The sequence below is a fragment of the Brassica rapa genome, chromosome A02, assembly GCF_000309985.2.
Source record: "Brassica rapa cultivar Chiifu-401-42 chromosome A02, CAAS_Brap_v3.01, whole genome shotgun sequence".
Taxonomy (NCBI): Eukaryota; Viridiplantae; Streptophyta; class Magnoliopsida; order Brassicales; family Brassicaceae; genus Brassica; species Brassica rapa.
In genome coordinates this window covers 2389989-2412575 of record NC_024796.2, presented here as the reverse complement: position 1 = coordinate 2412575, position 22587 = coordinate 2389989, and the positions used below count along the sequence as shown (strand labels likewise).

Genomic DNA, 22587 nt, shown 5'->3' with positions numbered 1-22587 from the left:
AACTGAAATTTAAAAAAAAAACTCAAATAGAGTTAAAGTCTTTGATCCAGAAAACTCAAAATCCGAATAGATCCAAATCCGGTTGGATATCTGAACGTCCATTCTTAGTTACGATTTATCAATAAATAGACTTGATAGTAAATGTTAAATTATCTTTTTTTAAGGAAATGTCGAAATATTTATAGAATGAAAATATTTAATAAGAGTCGGTCAAACAATGAATGATATAAAGAGGCAAAGATGGAGAGGCTTTGTGTGGCCCTTATCAAAGTTTGGCATCTCTCCTCCTCCTCCTCCTCCTCCTCCTCCACTCGTGTCTTTTCTCTTTCATTTAGCCAATAACTGTAAACTTTCCTGTAAACTGCCTACTCAGACCTCTCCACCACTCTTCTTTTCTTCTTCGGTGGATTCTTCTTCTTCTCTTTCTTCCCTAAATCTAGAATTCTACTTGTTTTTTTCTTCTCTTCTTGTCGGTGGATTTGCTTAGTCTCAAAGTCCTTGATTAGTCTTCTTCTCTGGTCAGTGATTGTTCCTTTCATCTGAAAATTAAAAAAAAAGAGTCTTTGATCTTGTTTAGTGCTTTATGATTCTGTTTTTGTAATTTTATTAATCATTGATTCTCTTCAAGTTTAGTTGATTGTTGTTCTTTTGTTTTAGTGACGTGTCTAGATTCTCTGTTAGTTGCGTGAATCAGGGTTTATGGAATGTTATGTTTTCATGCGATCTAATAAATCAATTTGACTTTTTTTTATTTTTTGCAGACAGACATAACTGAGATTGATCTGTAGGTGTTTTGTCTGAATAAAGGTACAAGCTTGGAGTTAAGGATATTTATTTCGAGTTATGTCTGGAAACCAACAGGTGTTTTAATAAACTCTTAGTTTTTTAGTGCATTCACTATTTTTAGAAACTGTCTTTTTTACTGTCTGTGTGTGTGTGTGGTTGGTATCTATCAGCCTCAGATCAGCATGCCTACATGGCGGTGCAGAGACTTTAATGCTGCTATTCCAATCAAGAAGAGGAAGTACTTTGTGTTACCAGAGGAATCACCTTTGGAAAAAAATACAAAACTTAATGAACAAGGTGATGATACTAGGAGTTTTTTGGATTTGAATTCATCTGATGATGCTCATGTACATCAGACATTGATTGGAAGTTTAATCCCTTCGGTTCCGTCTCTTTCTGTGGGAAAAGTTGCTGATAAAACGGAGAGTATTGGGAGCCTAGTTGTTAACCAAACTAGAGTGAAAGCCGAAGAGCCTAATATTCCAATTCCCTCCAGTCCCTTGGCAGGCTCTGTGGTCCCTTTCAGTTCTAAGTTGAATGTAGAACAAACTGTTCTTAAGACCCATGACATTGTTAGTAAGGGAGAGTGTCAAACAGAAGCATCTGCTTGTAACCCTGAAAACAATTCTCCATATTTGGAGAACAAAGAGCCTTCAGCACTGGATTTGTCTGTAAGCAAGGGAGTTTGTGCACCTCATGTCACAGATTCTATTCCTACTTGTACTAGTTCTGGCAATCTCAGTGGTGTGAACAGATCAAATTGGGATTTGAATACTACCATGGATGCTTGGGAAGATGGTCTAGATCGCAAGACTAGAGTTAAGACAACTGGTTCTTTCTTTGACAGTAGTTGCCCTGACATAGAGACATCAAGTTGTGGTGATACGACTGTTATTGCAAAGCCAGTTTCTGAAAAACTGAAGGAAAGTGTAGAATTTAAATATCCTACAGTGACTTCGACGCAGTTTGATCGTCAGGTTGTTCCCACATGTTCGCTAAGTCTAGGCCTCAGGTCATATCCTCCTATTGAGAAGTCTCCTTCTCTATCAGCCACCACATCGGAGGCAAGAGTTGCCTGCACAAGTGTTTCTAGACCAATAATGGCTGCTGATAATGTGAACTCTGTAAATCTTAGGACTGTGAAGTCAGAAGTCGTTGAAGAGAGTGCTCAAGCTTCTCCAATTAACAGGATGAAAGAGGAGGTCGTTGGCAGTTTGAATCCAGTGGATTCTAGATCGATAAAGGCTGAGCCAAATAACTTCATTCAGTCCAAAGTTTTCAATAGGAAAGATGGAACGTTGAATCTTCCCCATAGACCAATGATGCAATCAAATGAGATCCTTGATATACTTGCAAGTTTTGCGCCAAATCAGAAGGATACATATATACCTCATCCCAGTGGTGTCAGCAATGCGCCAATGTCCATGAATGGAATGACAAGAAGTCCAGGCCAGAGTTCTGATCTCGGTGTAGTTCACATGGCTAATGCACGTTCTGGTCATGGAGAAGAGAACCTCAATGCATCAGATGTGAATGTTTCCGTGACTGAAGATAAAACTCTAGATGATTGCAAAACCTCTCCTGGAGCTAATGAACTTTCTACAAGTGGTGAAGAAAAGGTTATTTTATCCGGTAAGGAGCTAAGGGAAAAGTTGTACAGTTATGAGTTTGAACCAGAGTGTGGTAATGACCTAACTAGAGTACTAAAGAAGCAAGTGGAGAAAAGAAATTTGTATGACGACGAGAAGGTCCAAAGATCACCTGCCATGTTTGCAGAAGGTAATAGACATGCTGAGTGTGGTGGTTCTGAAACGGAACAAAGGGATGAAAAAGAGAGTCAAGCTGCACTTCTTAGTAATACAGGTAATAATAATATTAAAGAGATATACATACTGTTGATGAATCATGTTTGAAATAAATCAAAAATGGCAAGCACTGAAGTTCAGATTAAGAGGCTTAAACCAGAAACTCACAGTTGAGTATTTGATGAATCAGGTGTGTCTACATTGTCAGGTGGGAAGGTTGATAACCCTGAAACAGTAGATAACATCAGTCCAGCTTCATACAAAGCAGAAATGTCCACTATTGACAATGATCCTCCTCCTGCGGAGTCTAGTGAAGGTAGTCAGAGTCGGTTCAAGACACTAGATGCTTCAGACAGCTTTGTGCCATTGCGAATGGAAAGAGAGAGGTTGTCTGATTTCTCACTTGAACAGAGGAAATATCTCTCGAGAGGGAGGTGTGAATTTTTTTTCTGAACCTTGTTCTCATCCCTTTTGAGATCTCTTTGGCTTTCCTTGAATTTTCCATTATTGTTTCTTTGGCTAGTGATGATGATTCCTACAAATTCTCGCGTGAGAGGTACCATGGCAAAGCCATGAGAAGCCCAAGGCTAAATTTCATGCCTGACAGAAGGAGATTTTCTGATAATACAGAAAGCAATTTGCAGGACCGAGATACAAAAAGTAAACTCATATCTTCTAAACTTTTATGTGATCTAGAGCTCTGTGATCTTCGCTTGTGGTGTCATCTAGAGTTTGTTGCCTTTCGTGCTGTGATTCAGATTTGGCCGTAGCACTGTAAGTGAATGGATATACAAGTAAAGGAAGATGGTGCTGTGTAAATATATGTGGATATTTTTCAGGCTTGCTCGCATTCAGGTGGTTTAAGCAGAAGTAGAACGTGACTGATATAATAGATATGAGGCGAGGAACGACTAGGGTGAGACGCTTACCTCTTGTCGAAATACAGGCCAGGCTTTGAGCCCAACAAAACTTTACCGACGAAAAAAACAGGTTTTGATGAATGAGTCTCTTTGCCAAAGCACCAGAGTGCAAAACTCTAAGTAACCGCCACGATGTGGTTGAGCCATGACTGTTTTTGGCTTAAAACATTCACTTTCATCTGCCAGTGACCAGATAATGAATTCTTCTAAAGATAACTTCATCAGTTTAGCTGTAGGACAGCCAAGAGGATTAGTAAGTACACATCTTTGTGGAACTTGAAGTATAAGCTAAACCAAGCCTGCTTGAAATGTTGAAACAACCGCTGATTATATGCTGGTAGAACTGGGTTTACTGGCCATGAAAAAAAAAAACACACACTGGAAACTGCTAAAGGTGTACCAGCCATTTGGGTCTACTGGTTTGGTAATGGTTCCTCATTTTTCTCATTTAAGTGAGTTCTAACTTCGAATGTACAATCTCACTCAAGGAAAGGAATATTTCTGATTGACGCTTATGCTTTCTCCAGCCTAGGCATCTGGATGAGTCATGCCATGGAACTTTAGCATGGTATAATCTGTATATGCTGTTAATGAGGGCATAAAGTTTTGGGAACTAGGAGAGAGTCCAGCATTCTGATTTGGAAACGTGTCTGAGTTTGTATTTACTTCTTGTTTCTGAGACAAGAGATTGAAGTTTTTAGAGGATGGTGTATTAAGAGTGATGAGAGACCACGTCTTAATCTTGACAAGGTTAACATATCTGTCAGCGTACATGTAATCTGATCCTTAATGGATCTACTCAAAGCAACAGGTTATAATGTTGTGGAATGTGTATGATATATATAATTCAAGTATGTATATAGCCAAGTAGTTGACCTCCTTTTCAACAACTTTAGACAGAATAATTAAAGTTATGCAACAAAGAATTAGAAGAAAAATACAGGATACAAACAAAAGCAAGCCAAAGTTTCAAAACAGTTCTCCTGGGATCAAACTGAGTTTTTTTGTACCTCTCTTTGTTCTTACTACCCAAAAAGCAAAGAAAAGTAGAACAAGATTCTAAAGAAGAAGCCCCAAGCGACCGTGACCCACAAGCAATTCCATTTACTAAGATCTGTAACAACCTTAAGTTAAGATCTTTAACTTACAATGTGGAAAGATGGAACACTTTCAAAAACATATATTTTACAATATCATTAGGATACGTAAGTCTGATTAACATGATTTAAAACTATTTGGATTTGTAGAAGCACCGTAGCCTATTAGTTAAGTTTTAAAAGCTTCTACACCCAGGTCTGGGGTTCAAATTCCAGACTATGCAATTTATTGCAGATTACAGGAAATCCAGGTTTCAAATCCCGGAGAGAGCGGTTTATTGGTAGTATTGTCGGTTGTCGAATCGTCTATGTAATATTTCCTATATCATAATTGTAAAATCATAATAAATCAGCGTTAAATCATAATAATTCTCTACATTGGATAAAGAAGTCCTTTAATTGTAGCTGGTCGCAACCATTGTCATCTAAAGCCATCATCCAAAGGATTCACCACTTACCCACGGACCATCATCATGTACAACAACCCTTTCTTTCCAAAAGAAACGACAGGCATAAAGAAGATACCGAAGAAAAAGAAAAAGTACAAGCATATGAACATATCCAACCGCATCATAGCTCCCAATACCGACCACCCTTATATGTCCGAGAGACTAGTCAAGCTGAAAATCCTGATTCCAAGATTGCTGACGTGTTGAACTTGAAGCTTCTGAGACTGTTTCCAGGTTCTGTATCCTTAGGACGCTCTATTAGTTGGGGCTGCTTCTTATTGTAGCTTTCCGTTGTCGTCGTCGTTGTTGTTCCGTTTCCTCCAGTACTACTAGTCCTTGCATTCCACACGCTGAGTGCTGTACAAAGCCTATGATGTCAGATCTCTGCCATACAAAAAACTCTCTTTTATGCATGGTTGGTGCAAAAAGGACTATGTCAAACCTCTAAGGGGCTTATCAGATCTCCGTTTTACAGGAGCAGGATGCTTCGATATCCAAGACTTCAACGACCTGCATATGTTTGTAATCTCTAATGCCACGCACCAATACTAGAAATCACCCAAGAATCTATGTGGACAAAATAAAAAGGCACTACTCACCCAAGAAAAGGTGCCACCATATACAACTTGAGACCAGCAACTCCATGAGTTATCACCTCATTACTTGCTGGCTGAAGATGATCGAGCCGATGCCACGCAATTTCCTACAAGTATTCCATAACAGCTGCGCGTAAGAGACTCACCCATCATAGATACGCAGATAAGACCACACCCACAAGGTTGGTTGTTAAATACATACACTGATTTCCTTCTTTGTTTGTGGTGCAAAAGCTGTATCATCTGTCACCCCAGCAACAATGTAAAGTCTCACTCTTTGCTGTCTGAATGTAAACTCAATATATTCTTCTTTCTTGAGTAGCTTTGAGACATCAAATCCAGTTTCCTCTAAAACCTGTGTTTAGCACAGAAAAACAGTTAAATAGCATAGCCAAGCCAAATGTCACAACACGTTAAGCTTTTTCATCAATAACCCATAATCCAAGTTTATACAAACAATCAGCAGGACAATTACACCTAAACTCCAGCAAGTAGAATAGCAGTAGGGAGAGCTACAAGTAAACCTTTTGCGCTTTGACCATTTCTATACGAAAAAGTTGTAAAAAGAATTAGATAGCCTCTATAGTTGACCGTTGACAGCAGCAACTATTCTCATTTGCAAAAGATCCTGAATAATGATGATCTAAGATGAACATTTCCTTGCTCAACTATATTCTCAAATACGAAGATCACTTTCTAAACAGCATTTGCCATGATCAAACGGTTATGTTAGTATGAAAATGAGATATCCTGAACCAATACGGAAGATACGAGAGATATTCTCTCTTCTATTCTTTCACCTCCATCATCTATACATTAAACAAAAGTACAAAACCATGCGCACATACTGTTGACACATCTGCAAATGTCAACAGCCAATGAAGTACACCAACTACAAGAGGTTAGTATGATACAGCCCAACTCATAAGATACAATGACTACAGAATTCGATCTTACCCAACAGACGATCTAATTCTAATTACATAGAATTAATTTACAATATGCAGTAATGATAAACGAGTGGGTGCTGGAGCTATCAAGTTTGTTACAAAGAAACGAAACAAATGAACAACGTAAGAGGCAGCAGGAAAGCAACATAGTCAACACAAACCTCACGAATAGCACACGCATAGTCTTCTTCATCCTTACTCTTCTTCCCACGGGGAAAGCTCCAGCTAGACCCTTTCCACCCCTTCACCAACAAACACTAAAAACTCCCACAAAAGAGAAAAACCGTAAGCACAAACAAACAAGTAAAACTTAACGCCAACAAGAAAACATCACAAGAAACTAACCCGTTCATATGTTTCATCAAGAATAATAGCTCCAGTAACCGGAACTCTACACTTGTAAGAGGTAAAGTCTTTGAAGATATCATCAACGTTAGACACGTAAGGTCTCAAAACATCACAGCTGTTGAACACTAGTGGCAGCACGTCAAGGAAAACAGATCTCCACACAAAACAATGCTAAAGGTCAAACACTTAGAGAAAAGGATACAGAGTGAAGTAAACTCCTTCAAAGACAGAGACTTTAACGTCGGGTCATTCTCCACAGCGTTATCTTCGTAGTACCAATAAGCGTACTCCACCAGAAAGAGAATCCTCTCGAAGGACTGTTGGTCTTCTTCAGGAACGTTCAAAACGAATCGACTGGAAAAGAGAGAGAGAATCCAATCCAATCAAATCCAATCAGAGTTCACTTTCTCTACTAAAGGAAACATTTTTTCGATACCTGCAAAGATCGTCGAGAAGCTCCTTGGAAGGGAGGGACTTTCCGATGTTCTTCGATGAGCTTGATGATCTGTGGAGACCTGACATGGTTTCTCGCCTAAATCAAAACCCTAATTACTGCTGTGCTGTGTTATCTCTCTCTATATATATACAGCTGTCGCCTCTATTAAGCTTTTCGTTTTCCCTCGCCGTCGTGGGTTGAATCTAATCTGATCGCTATGGAGAATCTGAGGGGAGTGATTGGGTGTGTAAAGGTGGGGCCTTTTAATCTGATTTGGCCTTTATCTTGCTCAATGGAGTTGCTGCTGCTGCAGTGCAAATTAGGGTCGATTTACTATCCGAGATCCGACCCAAGTCTCTGTTTAATATTTGGGTATCCGAGATTCGACCCAAGTCTCAGAGCAAAAGTAGTTGGGCCTGAACCAAACCATACCAGCCGAATCCAAACTAAACCAAAATATATCTCTCAACCATTTGGCTAAAAGATTTTAATAATTCAGATGATTTTGTTATAAACAAAACCAAACCGAACCTAAAAAATCAAATTGTTTATTTTATTAGATTAACTAACTAATAATATTAAAATATAAAATTATGAAATCTAAATAATTAAATATAATTTTATACATTAAGTAAATAGAAGAAAAATATCTAACAATAAAATAAAAATATGACTTTTATACACTATCATCAAAACTAAAAACTACTATTTATGATATTTATAGTAAGTTCGAAGATAATACAAAATTATTAGATATATTTTTTAAAAAATTTATCATTATGGTTGACTTTATATTTAAATGTAAAAAGATTAATAATTTAGTGTCAAATGAAATTGGTTTTATGTTTTACAAATTATATTTCATAACTAAATTATAAATTTTTAAAAACTAATTTAATTGAACTGAACAAACACAAACAAAATCAAATCAAATCGATTCCAACACAAACTAAATCAAATTCAAACCAAACTAAATTAGATACAAACCAAACCAAACCAAAGAATCAATTAAAGTTTGATTGACCTAGACAAACTAAACCGATTTAAACCGAAATGGTCACCTCTAAGAAAAAGAATGAATAGTTTATAGTCGTGGGTTTGCAAAATACAAGCAATCGCCACCGAGTAAAAACATCGACTGTGTCCGAGCTTCCTCCAGAAGAAGATTGCTTTCCGTAGTAAACCAGTAAAGATCGACGAGAGAACATGTCGTGGCTGCGAACGGCTGTGAGTAAGGCGGTGGAGGTCAAGAACTATGCCGACTCCGTTGTCCAGCAGGCTGGTCAAGCCGTTGCTGAAGGAGCCAAATTGTTCCAAGACCGCATTGTAAAATTTCTCCACTTTCTTTTTTTTTCTTTTAAATTCATTTCCTTTTGCAAAAGGTCTACTCTTTTTCTAGATTCAAGTTTTGATTTTGCTGTGATAGTGCACTCATTTGAACACTGTGCTCTATAAATGTTCTACCTTTCATTTGCAGGGTGTTGGGGCCTACAAGAGTGTGAATCAGACGATTCAGAGACTGGAAGAAGCTGCAGTCTCATGCAGAGGCCATGAAAGGGCATTGCTCATCACCAGATGGCTAACTGTGCTTAAGGAGATCGATAGAGCTAGTGGAACCTCTGTCAAGGATAAAGATATGAGTTCTGAGGAACGACTTGATTCTGATGAAGCAAAGAGGCGTGAATGGGTATTGTTTTTGTTCCCTTTTTTTTTTTTGGTTTCATCCTGCATTTTAGTATATAATGAATATTACTTAAGTATATTTGATTGTTATCCTTAGTGATTCAAAGTAATTTTTTTGGTTCAAGGGTTTGATTATAAGTGACTTTCTTACCACTACCATTGATGACCCTTTTTAACAGAAGATCCCTTTCCATGTGTAGGTTTTGTATTACGATCCAGATATAGGAGGTGAGCCACTAAACTTCCGCGATGTTTTCCTGCAAAGTCAAGCTCTGGAGGGCATCGTCCTGTCCATGGTATTTCTTTCGCTACCCAAACTTACTTTTGGTGGCTACCTGATATAAGTGATGATAACAAACGATCCCCATTCTCTAAAGTTTCCAAGAGTTTGGATCCACATGCAAGGCTGGAGATGCATTATTGTTGATTTGATTTCTCAGTGTTAAAGAGTGAAGACAATATATTTCTTGGCTTAAAATAAATTGAAGAACAAACCAGATTAAGTAGACTCTTATTATGTTGTGAGAGCTTGTATTTTGTCTTGTTTCTCATAATCTTTTGAATATTGTATTGTTCCTATATTTTTTGGGCTATGTGAAAAAAATGGTACTGTCTATGAGTGTTAACTCTATGTTTGACTGTTCTATTACAGATTATTGAACCACCACATGATGAAGAAGTTTCTCTACTCCGGGAGATGTTTGGGTGAGTTGAACCACCAAATTGCTTTCCGAAAATTTCGCTTTAAAAGAAAGTCTAAACTTCCTCTTTTTTTTTTCTTTGGAAAATTGACACACTTCGTTCATAACATTGTTTTCAGGATTTGTCTAAATGGAGGAAAGGAAGTTCATGATGCCATTGTCAGCAGTATGCAGGATCTTTCTACAGTCTTTTCAAGTTACAAGGATGAAGTTTTGGTACGCGCTTGAGCAATAAAATTCAGCTTTTATGCTTAATGTATGGGCGTTTGGATCTCCTCCTAACTTGTTTACTCTTCAATGTTCAGGTCAAGCAGGACGAATTGCTTCAGTTCGCCCAAAATGCTATCACTGGGTTGAAGATTAGTGCTGAAATACTGAGGTGATAAATGAAGATGTTAATGTTCTTCTTGCTCTCGTTTAGAGCCTTACTCATCGTTCATCACTGTTGATTGAATACTTCTTTTCAGGATTGATGCTGAAGCTTCCGATCTTAGAGAAAAACTCGAAAAGACGAAAGTTTTTGAGACTCCACAGGAGAGTGAAGACAAGGAAGTTAAAGAGGCTCCTTTAACAATAGAGGTGAGTGTACAATTTTCTCCCCCTAAGATCATTTAGGTAGCTCCATGTGATAAGACTTCTTGTTTTGCAGGCTCTTAAACAAACACTTGCAAAGATTCGTCTTTGCTCCAGAATAGAAGGGCTTCTAATTAGAAAGAGACAACTAAGCAACGGTGATTCACCAGATATACATGCTCAGAAAGTAAGTTTGTGGGCTTTATTATCCTCAAATCATTATCTCTATACAAGTTGATTAGTATTGTTAATTATCATCTTGCCCCACTCATGACTTCTAGTCTAGATGTTAGAGAGAATGATAAGCATGGAAGATAATGAATAATTTGTCTTTGAACAAGGTCGACAAGCTGAAGGTGTTATTGGAATCTTTAGCAAATTCAACTACCAAAGCCGAGAAACGAATATCAGAGAACAGGTAAAAGCTTATCTTCATATCTGCAGTTAAGACTTACTTGCTGTTGTTTAATTAATTTTGATTTTCATCAAAGCTTGCCTTGAAGGAAAACGCCATTAATAGATACCAATTGTCTCTTCGCAGGCTTCAGAAAGAAGAGGCGCTTAAAGCTCGTGTGGTGAAAGCAAATGAAACTGGTGAAAAGGAAAAGGTTCTGTCTCCCCCTCTTTTATTTGTTCTTTTGGTTATTCAATTCAAGATAAAACAGCATTCTTCTGTATGTTCATCAGCTGTAAGTATTGAGATTCTTTCTTATTATTTATTATGTACAGGAATTGGCTGAGGAAATTGCACAGCTTGTGAAACAAAGAGATGAGTTGGAAGCTGAACTGAAGAGGGTATGTAAAGCACTTCTATTTGATTTGAGCATATGTTTATTGTGGTATGGAAGGTATGAAAATGAATATTCTTTCCATATAGGTCAATATATCATTAGCTGCTGCTCAAGCTCGGTTCCGTGATGCGACAGAAGAGAGGGATCAATTTGGTGAAGCCAACGATCAGATAATCGCTCACCTGAAAACAAAGGTTGGCATTTTCCTCTAAGATGAGTAGCTCTCGTGGTCAAATAATTTCCGCATGAAATAATTTGATTCTGCATGCAGGAGGATGACCTGTCCAAATCAATTGTAGCTTGTAAGAAAGAGTCAGAAGTTATCAAGACCTGGATTAGTTTCCTCGAGGATACATGGCTTCATCAATGCTCTTATACCGAAAAGAAGGATAAGCAGACTTTGTATTTCTATCAAACTCTCAGCTCTTTCTCGCAATATATTTTTTTCTCTGCTGCTTAACCACAAGGGATAATAATAGTGGATGCATGTCGTAGGGATGAGTTGGAGAAGCATGAGGATTACTTTTCCGATGTGGCTTTTAATATACTCTCTACGTACAAGGTAAGCTCTTTGTGTTTATGGAAATTTTAACTAGTAGTTGGTAAATGACAGAGCTAACACAGAACTTTATATTGTAACAGAAGGAGGTGGCACCTTTGATAAGCCGTATAGAGAATTATGTGGAAAACCTGAAGAATCTTGGTCCTGGGTAAATGCCTCTTGTTGAATTAGATTGCTTCGTTTCTGGCTTAATACATACAGTTTTTGCATATGGTGGTGACAGGTCAGAGATGCCACCAAATGCAGATGAGGGGGAGAATCAGGTTTCAAGCCCAAGGAAGAGTCTAGAGCAGGAGTATCTAGACTATGAGACTAAGGTAAGATTTGCACTATTGATTTTTTTCATTGCTCTTCCTAGTGACTAATCTGGTTTTGTATAAAATCAGATCATTACCACTTTCAGCATTGTGGATAACATGAAAGAGCATTTCCAAGTCCTCCAAAGCAAACTGGAAAAGTGAGTAGTAAACATTACTCTCTTGACTCTTTATTGATCGGTAGAATTTTATTATCGCCAAGTTTCTGAACTCGTATAATTATACCAGGAAGGAAGACCGGCGTGTGAAAGAGCTCTTTGATGACATGGAGAAAATGAGGCAGGAGTTTGAATCCATTGCAAGGCCAATATTAGAGATAGAAACTCCATCACCTAAAAGCAGTGCTGCTGCATCACCCAAATCTCTTATGCCCAGCAGTAGTAGCATGGATGCTCCAGTTAAGTCTCTGACCCAAAAGCCAGAGGTGAGAAATCCTACCGAGGCATCACCGACTACTACTGCTACTGGTTCCAGTCAGGAATTGAACCCTGAATCTGAACTAGCCGAGCTAGAATCTGAATTTGGGAAGGTGGGTCGTGATTACTCTGCAGATGAGGTTGATGGATGGGAGTTCGATGAACTTGAGAAAGAACTTCAATAGTACAGTAGTAGTAATAGTCCAGAAACTCAGAATAATATGACCATCACACGCGTGCTCACATACACTTTTATGTTTTTCTCTTTACCTTCTTTGGTCGTTAACTCCCAAGCTCCTTTGCTAATCTGTATGGTAACTGCTTGTTGTATGCCTACTCTGAATAAACTGAAAGCACTCACTTGCTAGGCTCGTCATGTGTTTGTAGTGCTGAGTAGAAAACATTGTTGAAAATGCTGGAAACTTCTGAAAGTTCTCATATTTTGGAAAGACTAGTAAAGAATTTAAAAACCTTTTGGAAGCTTTCATACACTTTTGAAGCTGCCACAAGATTTTGAAAAACTGAAATTTTTTTGTTTGTAACAATTTATGAAGTCATTTATAAAGCCATTACATATGTTTTATAACAATTTATAGTTATAGCATATTTATAGTCATTGGATATGTTTTGTTCCGACAACAAAACCATTTGAGATCAAATCCCAAACAACAATTTTCCAGTGCGCAAATACTGCCTGGAAATGAAATATCATGACAGAAACAAAAGGAGATGTCACTTGAAATTGGTGGCTAAACATAACAGATTATACAACCCTAAATATCTCCTACATCTCTATAGTTTACTAGCAAAAGTATTCATAAATCATCATGAGATGACAAAGTGAGTGATAGATCACCTGTGTTGGGACAAGAGCTAATGATCAATCTTCAAAACATAATCGTACACTTGGTGATTCAGCCTAAAGGTTCATCAAGAACTACATCAACAGGATCACCAATCCATGGCCTGCCTTTTCTCCACAGAATTTTTTTTTAGTATTTATAATTTACTTCGTTTTTAACGGATATTAATTTTTTGTATTTGCTTTGCTTCCAAGACAATCAGATTTAACAGATAAAACGACCAGCCCTAGGTATATAAACATGTGTTCACCAAAGGATGCTTTCAACTTTCTTTTGTCTTTCAACTATTGCGTGGCTATGTTTATGTTGTGTGCTCCTGATTGCTGCCTGCAGTGATCATCAAACATATACTCCAACTCTGTAACTAATCTTTAGTGTCTTCTCGTTTTGATTCACAACAACCATAACTTGGAGAATGCTTCTTCTTCACTTCTGTATTTCCATGGAACAGAAAGTCAGCAAAAATATTATTCCTAATTGTAATTAAATGATATTCTCCATTACCAAACAAATGATTCCTCTAATTAAATTATTTGTTTAATACTCCCTCCGTTTTTTAATATAAGTCGTTTTATAGCTATACACGTAGATTAAGAAAACCATTAATTTCTTATATTTTCTAAACAAAAACATCATTAATTATTTACCTAACCACAATTCAACCAATAAAAAAATATAAGATATATTACCATTGGTCATATAACATTAATTATTAATAAATTTTACATAGAAAATTGAAAACGACATATAATTTGGAACAAAAAAGTTTCTCTAAAACGACTTATAATAAAAAACGGAGGGAGTACTATTTTCTCCCGCTTTATACTCTCTCTCCTTCATCACTCCGTCTCTGATCGGAACCCTCACCGTCAAAAAAAAATCGAAACTTGTCGTCTCCTCCAATGGCACCCATAGACCCACACTCCTTCACCGACTCCACCCACCCTCTAACAACCCACGTGTCCCTCTCCCTCTACCTCTCCTTCCCCACCTCCACCATCCACGCCTCCGCTCTCCTCACCCTCTCCTCCCCCTTCTCCGGCACCCTCTCCCTCGACTCCCGCTCCCTCTCCCTCTCCTCCATCCTCGACCCCCAAACCCTCCACCCTCTCCCTCACTCCCTCTCCCCAACCCCCGATCCAATCCGCGGCACCGAGATCTCCGTCGTCCTCTCCGGCCAATCCCAAATCTTGCTCATCTACTCAACCTCCCCCGCCGCCTCCGCTCTCCAATGGCTCTCCCCGCCTCAGACCTTCTCCAAAACCCACCCGTACGTCTACACACAGTGCCAAGCCATCCACGCCAGATCCATCTTCCCCTGCCAAGACACCCCCGCTCGTCGTATCCGCTACGACGTCGTTATGAACATTCCCGCCTCTCTCTCCGCCGTTATGTCTGCTCGTCACGTGCGTCGGAGGCTCCCTCTCCCCGAGGAAGCAACCCATCTCGACTCCTCTTTATGCTGGTGCGCGGAGGATAGAGTCGTGGAAGAGTTTGTTATGGAGCAGCCGATTCCTCCGTATCTGTTCGCGTTTGCGGTTGGGGAGTTGGGGTTTCGAGAAGTGGGGCCCAGGACGAGGGTGTACGCGGAGTCTGCTGACGTGGAGGTTCTTGACGCGGCTGAGGTGGAGTTTGCTGGGACTGAGGAGATGATTAGGCAAGGGGAGAAGCTTTTTGGGGAGTATGATTGGGAGAGGTTTGATTTGCTTGTGTTGCCTCCGAGTTTTCCTTATGGAGGGATGGAGAATCCGAGGATGGTTTTCTTGACGCCTACTGTGATCAAAGGGGATGCCTCTGGGGGTCAGGTTGTGGCTCATGAGCTTGCGCATAGCTGGACTGGGAACTTGATTACTAACGTTAACAACGAGCATTTCTGGTTGAATGAGGTGTGTTATTGAAGATGAGTAGATGTGTTAGTTAGTTAGTTAGTTAGCGGTTAAGAGTATGGTTCAGGGGATGTGGGTTAAGAGTATGATTAGTGTTTGCCTTGTTAATGAGAAAGAAGCAAAATTTATATGTTTATGTCAATAGAGGTATGTTTATGATCACAGCTCTTGAAGATGAATAGATGTGTTAGTTAGTTAGCGTTGGATTGTTCTGGTGTTTTTGCTTCCTTTAGCTACAAGCAGGGATACAAACGATTAAGAGTTTGGTTCAGGGGGATATGGATTAAGAGTATGATTAGTGTTTGCCTTGTTGATGGGAAAGAAGCTAACTTTATATATGTTTTTATAGCTTTGGACTGTTCGTTGCTTTTGCTTCTTTTAGTTGCAAACAGGAATAAGAACGATTAAGAGTTTGGTTCAGGGGATATGGATTAAGAGTATGATTAGTGTTTGCTTTGTTGATGGGTAAAAAGTTAACTTTATGTGTTTTTGATTGACTGCATAAGCTACTCTACCTTAAAGTTCATGACTTTGTTGATGGGAAAGAGTTTATTTTTTCATGTGTTTATGGCGATAGGGGTTTACAACTTACGCAGAGAGGAGGATTGTGGAGGTTGTTCAAGGAGCGGATATAGCTACTTTGAACATGGGGATTGGCTGGAGAGGTCTAAAAGATGAGATGGAACGTTTTAAAGACAATTTGGAGTGCACTAAGCTCAAGAATAATCAACAAGGAGTTGATCCAGATGATGTTTACTCTCAAGTTCCCTATGAAAAAGGGTTCCAGTTTGTGTTGAGAATTGAACGTCAGGTTAGTTTTGAGTCCCCCAACTTGATCCACTTAAAGGTGCTTCTTCTCTTGTGTAATGTTACTAATAAAGATAACTTTTCAGGTTGGGAGGACTGCTTTTGACGAGTTCCTCAAGAAGTATATTGCTACGTTCAAGTTCAAGTCGATTGATACAGATACGTTTCTTGATTTCCTGAAAGCAAACATCCCTGGGATAGAGAAAGAGATCAACCTAGAGCTGTGGACTGAAGGCGTTGGTATACCGGAAGATGCATATGAACCAGTCTCAACCATTTACACAAAGATCATATCGTTGGCAGAAGAGTTTAAGCAAGGAAAGATGCCAAGTGAGGATGAGGTTGCTGAGTGGAAAGGTCAGGAATGGGAGCTCTACTTGGAGAATCTTCCCAAATCATGTGAACCTTCTCAGGTACTCTCTAAGATAATGGGAAGCTGTTTGTTTAGCTCAATAGTTAGTCTTGGATCAGTGCACAAGTAGAGGGGAAACAATTTGTGGAGGTGTTGGGAGATTGAATGTTTGTTTGCTTATTGGTGAATCAGGTCATAGCGTTGGACAAGCGCTACAGATTAGCAGAATCAAAGGACTACGAAGTGAAGGTGTCGTTTCTACAAGTTGCAATCTCGTCCAAGTGCAGAGAGTACCATGGAGAAGTGGAGAAAACTCTAAAAACCGTGGGAAGGATGAAGTACCTGCGTCCACTCTTCAACGCTCTTGCACAATCAGGTGGAACAGAAGAGAAGCAGCTGGCGAAACAGGTGTTTGCAGAAGCACGAGAGACTTACCACCCCATAGCTCAGGGAGTAGTTGAGTCTATCCTCTCTAAGTACATCTAAACAAAGACCCATCTTTTAAAAAAAAACATTTCAATAATAAAACTGTAATAAACAATTGCTTGCTGCTTTAGTCATAAACAAGAAAGTGAATTGCTTTTAACTAATTATGCATTGTTACTCTCATCTTCAAGCTTCTTGACATAAGCCTTAAGCACCATGATAACCTCGATCGCCGGTGCTTGTAAAGTAGAGACGAGATTAATCGCCGGACTCTGGAGAGCTCCTAGCATCTTAGCGTAAACCTCAGCTCGTGTAGGCATCGTCTCAAGGGCCTTGAAGTTGTCTGGAGCGTAGAACTTACCTTCGAAGACAGCACCGGCGAAGTCATTGTCTTCGAGCTTGCGTTCCTTCTGGAAGCTCCGGTACGGTTTGATGGCGGAAGGGATCTCATCGGTCTGAACGAAGAGCCAAGCGTTCATGCCTTTCATACAAGGCTTGAGAGCTTCCCATTTGGTGCCTTCGATGGCTTTGAAGACGAGTGTGTTCTTGGCGACGACGAGCTTTGTTGTTTCTGGGAGAGTTCTGCGGAGGTCTTGGAACTGCTTGACGGTGAGGCCTTTGTAGTTGATGGCGGCGAGGAGGTGGCAGTTCTCGAGATGGGACTTGACTGTCTCGACGGTTTCTTCCTTCTTGGAGCGTGACACGGCGGATCTGATGACTGGGAGGCGAGGGTGGTTTGAGGGTTTGGAGAGTTTGGGAGATAGGGTTAAGGCTCGGTTGTGGGAGAGAGGAGAGATGGAAGAGGAGAATGAGAGAAGAGCGACCTCCATTTTTGCTCTGAGAAGATAGAGGAGAACTGTGTCTGAGGTTGAGGAAGGAGATAGATCACTTCAAACAGTCTCTCTGTCTTCCTTTTTTAATATATTTTAATTTATTAATTCATGGATAAATAGGTTTGGTTGACGGAACTATTAACTCCGTCTAGTTGGAACCGTTTGTCTTTTAGACAGGACCATCACCGTCTGGTTTCTTTGGTCTGCTCTGGTTATAAAGTATTTGTTTGGTCTGGTCTGGTTATGAAGTAATTTTTTGGTCTGGGCTGGTTGTGGAGTATTTTTTATCTGGTCCGGTTATTGAGTATAGTACCGCCGCTTCATCACATTACTCAATACTCATCAGTAATCTTCACCATCTATGCTAATATCATTTTACTATCACCTAACCACTTCTTGAACATTATCTCACACCATAGTCATTGTTAAACTGAAAGTAAAAAAAAAGAAAGTAAACTGTTCATTTGGCAAAATATGATGTATGAATTAGTAGTCCTTGCTATGGTTTGTGTCTAGTGGATGTGAGTTAGAGAGTGTCCCAGTTAGGGATATTTGATGTAGCTTCGTTCAACATCTTCACAAGAGTCACCTGCATCACCACCACCACAAACACAAAATAGTTTTTAGGCAAGTTATATACAGTTTGGCTTCTAACTAACACACTTCTTGCCAATGATTGACCACAAGTGGCATCCCTGAAACACTGTAACTCCTATAGATATTGGAAACTAACCCAATCAGACTTGTTATTGGTCTATATAGTCTCAATGGATAGGATGCGAGTAAGTTCCCTTATGAGCTATGGATGGACCTTAGATCAGTATTTTTGTTTTATAATAGGATTACATTAAGTGGTAAGTATATAACATACCACACTCTCTGGAACACCGGGAGGCGGCATAGAGATGTTCCTCGGAGGGGGACCTCTCAGATATAATCTCTTATCAAATCGCCACTCTCCTATTTTGCCATATGTCAGCTCACCCTGTATTTAAAAATCCTACGTTAAGGACCATGTACAAGGTTTAAAACAAAACTTAGTAGTTTCAAGAACTTGTACTACAAAAAGTTAAACATACTAAGCAACAACGAATGACCACAAGATTGCACAAGTAGTGATAGCCAAGATGTATAATCTGCAAAGAATAAAATGAAGGAAAAATCACCTTCATGTTGTAATCGCATGCATAAGTGTAGTGGATAATAAACATCGCCTTGGTAGACAAATCCCATGGAGGCTAAAAGATAAGATGAGATCCCTTAGTAACACAGAACAAAGACATTGAAAAGAATATCATTAACGTTACTCAGCAGATGGTTGATTCCTACCTGAAGCATGAGATCCCTCCTTAGCATGTGCCGCACCCCATGCAGAGCAGATGCAATTGCGTAACCGTACCTTATCAAAACATAAAAGAGACTGTGTCAGCAAAAACAATGAAAAGTCATGGAACTAAGATATATGAATACAGATGTTTGTTTCCAGTGCTAACATTTCTAGAACCCATCCAAATGCCTTATCAGTGTCTGGATCATGTTTCATTGTCAGGGAGATATTCATCCATGTAGGAGTAATCTTCTCAAGTGATTTCTGCATAAGAAAGTAAATGCATATCAGCATAAAGTTTAATACATAAAGCACAGAGAATCAAATCTCACCTTGCTTATGATAACAGGAGAACTGCCAATGGGATCAATATTTGTCACAGGTCCCATCTCCACTGGATAATACTTTCTAACTATGTTCTTGAACTTTTGAGGTGTGATATAGAAAAACGGAAAAGCTGCTGGTGATCCTCCAACAGCCAAATTGGGAAGAGGGTTAACAAATATATGATCAGGCTCTGCCATAAGGACATAGCTGCACCAACAACATATGCAGGAGATTTTAGCAAACAGTGTTTTGGTTGTCTTGTAGGAAAGGAGACAGGACTTAACTCTTCCTTTATGGTAGCTCTTTCAAGCCATTGCACGAATGCCCACGGTCTATTTAAGACAACATACCCCTAAGTACATTTAAACTATTAGATTAGCACCAAAAACTCGAGATGAAAAGAAAGTGTCTCACCTGATCAAGACCTGGGGAAAGAGGATCAACGACAAATGTTGGTATCTCATCCATCAAGTTATCGGTTGTACCAGAATGCAAAATGCGAGTGAAGCCTCCCATGTCTGAACGGGGAAGAGCTTTCTTCTGTTTGTACCAATAATACATTATACGACACTGCCACTTATTGTAAAGAGAATCTGAAGCTGTTACGGCAACATGAAATAGTAATGGTGAAGAGGTTTTGGCCTTTCTATGAGGCAGAGGATCTAGAAGTGGACTTGCATCTAAATTAATGACACCAGATCTATTGTGGATAATAAGGTTGAGGAGATTATACGTAAAAAGAAAGAAGCAGAAAGGCAAGAGAAAGAGAAGCAGAGTCGATACTTTTCCCATTGTAATGAACCAAGCGACAGAGACTAGTGATTGCAATGTCTAATGACGTGATTAGTTCAGTAAACTACAGAACCTTCAAATATATGAAACCGAATGTTTCAACTTGATATAATAATGTTAAAAGATATCCTCAAAATATTAAAAACCGGTTAAACTTAATAGAACAAAAGTCACAATCGAAAATTGGTTCCAAGGAGAGAGTCAAACTCCATCCCCATACAAAATTTATTCAATAAGAAAAATTCCCCTTGCCTCCTCTCTAGTTTTTATAGCAAAAGATTTCATCAACATCTTGACCTTTTTAAAAAAAGTCTGAAAAAACTGCAAATTAAATCGAGAAAAATAAAAATAAAGCCGAAGCTTTTTAACTGTTTGGTGGATTAGTATGCTTAACCGGATCCAGATCCGTACTTCTTTCCAAGAAGAAGTAACTGGAGCTTGTCGTATCCAGAGAGCACACCAGCACCTGCGATAGCACGAAGGATGTTGGCACCAGCACCCTTGAACAGAGACTTGGGTCCTTCCTTCTTCAGGATCTGTTGGAATGCATCCATGGAGCTCTTGTACTTCACGGCTTCACCGGAGGTCATCATCATTCTTCTACGGACTGTGTCGATTGGGTAAGATGCAAGACCAGCACCGTTGGTGATGAGCCATCCAAGGGCAAAGGAAGCGAAGAAACTGTCCTGAAATTTCCCAAAACGGAAAGACAGATATAAACATCAGACACAAACAAGGCAAGACAGGATTCGGATTTCTAAATCTGTAATATAAACAAACCTGGAGGTCAGCAGGGAGGAGAGGCTTCAAAGAGTCGTACAGACCAAAGTAGAGACCACGGTAGACAATGATACCAACACAGGAGATGTTGAATCCACGGTAAAGCCCAGCAATACCATCAGACTTGAGAGTCTTCTTGTAGACATCAACAAGACCATTGAACTGCCTTTCACCTCCTTTCTTGGCTGCCTTGGAGTCATTGGCGAGACGGGTACGTGCATAGTCAAGAGAGTACACAAAGAGAAGGGAAGAAGCACCAGCAGCACCTCCAGATCCCAAGTTACCAGCAAACCACTTCCAGTAACCATCCCTGTCCTTCTTGAAGTTGAAAAGCCTCTTGAAGTAATCTTTGAATGCAAAGTTCAATGCCTAGAAAAGTAAACAATACATCAATAACTCAAAACATCATCCAGTAATTAAAAAAAAAGGTGAAATTTAACCAAACCTGAGTGGGGAAGTAACGGATAACGTTAGCAGTGTTTCCTCTCCACAAAGAACCAAACCCTTCATCCTTAATAGTCCTGCCGAAACAGTCACCAATACCCTTGTAAGGCTCAGATAACCTACCAGCCTTAAGCATCTCATCCTGGTTCTGAATCAAAAGCTTCACACGCTCAATTGGAGCAGCGGCGGTCTTAGACACAGCAGCGGAAACACCACCCATCAAGAAATCAATAGCGAAGCTAGAGAATCCTTTCTCACTTGGAGCTTGCACGAACACAGGAGAAGCAGTAGTAGTCGCCACAATCCTGGAAGTAGCCGCGAGAGGGTACTGAAACGCAGCGTTGGAGTAGTTTCCGTACGTCGCGCGCCTCTGGAAACCAGATGCGTAGCCATGGATGTCCTGAGAAACGCCAGAACGCATGAGCTGGCCAGAAGCAGCCTTCTGGAAAATCGAACGTTGCTGAGTCTGTTCAACCATTTTTGACCTCTGCAAAAGTCAACAACCTCTCTGTGAGCTATAAGACATTGATTATAACGTAAGCAAGCTACAAATATAATTATACACATAAGTCATTCACCTATAAGTTCTAAATGAGATCTAACAACCTATCAATCCAAAAACAAGATCAAGATCATATCCATAAGCAGAAAAATCTCGTTAATGAGGTCTGCGCAACAGATATAACAAACAATGGTTTATGCATATAAGACTTTCACGTATGAGCTCTAATTGAGATCTAACAACCTATCAATCCAAAAACAAGATCAAGATCATATCCATAAGCAGAAAATTATCGTTTACGAGGTCCGCGCAACAGATCCATACGAATATAAGCAACAGAGACGAATCATTTCGAGATCTACACAAGCATATCGAAGGAAACGAAATACAGATCTACACAACGACGGATCTAGATTCAAATCAATCGGAAACCATCAGATCTTAACATTGGAAGCTAAATCATTTCACCTTTGTTTGATATACGATAAAAACTGTGAAACAGATCGATAAAATCAGATGAACAACGAGGAGAAATGACGAGCTATATAGATCTGAGAGGAACCTAAACTTACCAAAGGGAATCGATGGAGAAGAGAAGGTCAAGGAGGAGGGAGAGATTCTTCGCCCTTTCTTGTAGGGAGCTGAGCGAAGAAAGAAGAATGAATGTCTTTGTTGTGTGGCTGATGAGGCGACTCTTCTCTTGGCCTTTTATTGCCTTCAGAAAATAGGGCCGCGAGTGGTGAGTGATGGGAGTGATCCGGTGTGACGCTCCCTAACGTCCTTAGAGACTCTACGTCCGTTAGATGGATTGTGAACCG

The 22587-nt window shown here is 39.5% G+C and overlaps 7 protein-coding genes across 10 annotated transcripts; 3 read left to right on the top strand and 4 right to left on the bottom strand.

Annotated features, from left to right (window-relative positions):
• The first annotated feature begins 261 nt into the window (after window positions 1–261).
• Window positions 262–4392, top strand: LOC103850881. 4 transcript variants are annotated; one of them, XM_018656895.2, is made up of 7 exons: window positions 262–518; window positions 762–861; window positions 957–2649; window positions 2782–3025; window positions 3115–3251; window positions 3350–3365; window positions 3431–4392. In XM_018656895.2, the coding sequence occupies exons 2-7, from the start codon at window positions 844–846 to the stop codon at window positions 3453–3455; spliced, it is 2133 nt and encodes a 710-aa protein (XP_018512411.1). In that variant the 5' UTR covers window positions 262–518; window positions 762–843; the 3' UTR covers window positions 3456–4392. The 4 variants fall into 4 exon arrangements, 3 of the variants coding, with proteins under 3 accessions (XP_018512411.1, XP_033139750.1, XP_033139749.1); XM_033283859.1 differs by having other exon boundaries at window positions 3115–3365; XR_004454862.1 differs by having other exon boundaries at window positions 263–518; window positions 3115–3935; window positions 4039–4392.
• Window positions 4393–4939: 547 nt separating this feature from the next.
• LOC103850880 (mRNA-decapping enzyme subunit 2) lies at window positions 4940–7694 on the bottom strand. Its single transcript, XM_009127675.3, has 8 exons — window positions 7388–7694; window positions 7154–7305; window positions 6949–7076; window positions 6765–6860; window positions 5856–6008; window positions 5657–5760; window positions 5500–5567; window positions 4940–5414 (listed from the first exon to the last, which is right to left on the bottom strand). The coding sequence occupies exons 1-8, from the start codon at window positions 7471–7473 to the stop codon at window positions 5224–5226; spliced, it is 978 nt and encodes a 325-aa protein (XP_009125923.1). The 5' UTR covers window positions 7474–7694; the 3' UTR covers window positions 4940–5223.
• Window positions 7695–8457: 763 nt separating this feature from the next.
• Window positions 8458–12902, top strand: LOC103850879 (myosin-11). The gene is made up of 18 exons (XM_009127673.3): window positions 8458–8713; window positions 8865–9074; window positions 9271–9366; window positions 9723–9775; window positions 9891–9987; window positions 10077–10150; window positions 10239–10350; window positions 10421–10531; window positions 10686–10762; window positions 10886–10952; window positions 11074–11139; window positions 11222–11329; window positions 11407–11537; window positions 11631–11697; window positions 11778–11845; window positions 11921–12014; window positions 12084–12154; window positions 12243–12902. The coding sequence occupies exons 1-18, from the start codon at window positions 8594–8596 to the stop codon at window positions 12613–12615; spliced, it is 1995 nt and encodes a 664-aa protein (XP_009125921.1). The 5' UTR covers window positions 8458–8593; the 3' UTR covers window positions 12616–12902.
• A 1185-nt stretch (window positions 12903–14087) lies between these two features.
• Window positions 14088–16928, top strand: LOC103850876 (leucine aminopeptidase). Its single transcript, XM_009127670.3, has 4 exons — window positions 14088–15179; window positions 15757–15990; window positions 16073–16399; window positions 16531–16928. Exons 1-4 carry the CDS (start codon window positions 14196–14198, stop codon window positions 16822–16824), a joined length of 1839 nt encoding a protein of 612 aa, XP_009125918.1. The 5' UTR covers window positions 14088–14195; the 3' UTR covers window positions 16825–16928.
• LOC103850877 (50S ribosomal protein L10, chloroplastic) lies at window positions 16838–17694 on the bottom strand. Its single transcript, XM_009127671.3, has one exon. It carries the CDS (start codon window positions 17592–17594, stop codon window positions 16929–16931), a length of 666 nt encoding a protein of 221 aa, XP_009125919.1. The 5' UTR covers window positions 17595–17694; the 3' UTR covers window positions 16838–16928.
• Window positions 17695–17943: 249 nt separating this feature from the next.
• LOC103850878 (hydroxyproline O-arabinosyltransferase 3-like) lies at window positions 17944–20043 on the bottom strand. Its single transcript, XM_009127672.3, has 8 exons — window positions 19666–20043; window positions 19536–19603; window positions 19257–19458; window positions 19091–19188; window positions 18927–18996; window positions 18764–18835; window positions 18469–18582; window positions 17944–18186 (listed from the first exon to the last, which is right to left on the bottom strand). Exons 1-8 carry the CDS (start codon window positions 20041–20043, stop codon window positions 18124–18126), a joined length of 1065 nt encoding a protein of 354 aa, XP_009125920.1. The 3' UTR covers window positions 17944–18123.
• Window positions 20044–20179: 136 nt separating this feature from the next.
• LOC103850875 (ADP,ATP carrier protein 2, mitochondrial-like) lies at window positions 20180–22581 on the bottom strand. Its single transcript, XM_018656693.2, has 4 exons — window positions 22342–22581; window positions 21269–21754; window positions 20824–21192; window positions 20180–20729 (listed from the first exon to the last, which is right to left on the bottom strand). The coding sequence occupies exons 2-4, from the start codon at window positions 21743–21745 to the stop codon at window positions 20433–20435; spliced, it is 1143 nt and encodes a 380-aa protein (XP_018512209.2). The 5' UTR covers window positions 21746–21754; window positions 22342–22581; the 3' UTR covers window positions 20180–20432.
• Window positions 22582–22587: the final 6 nt, after the last annotated feature.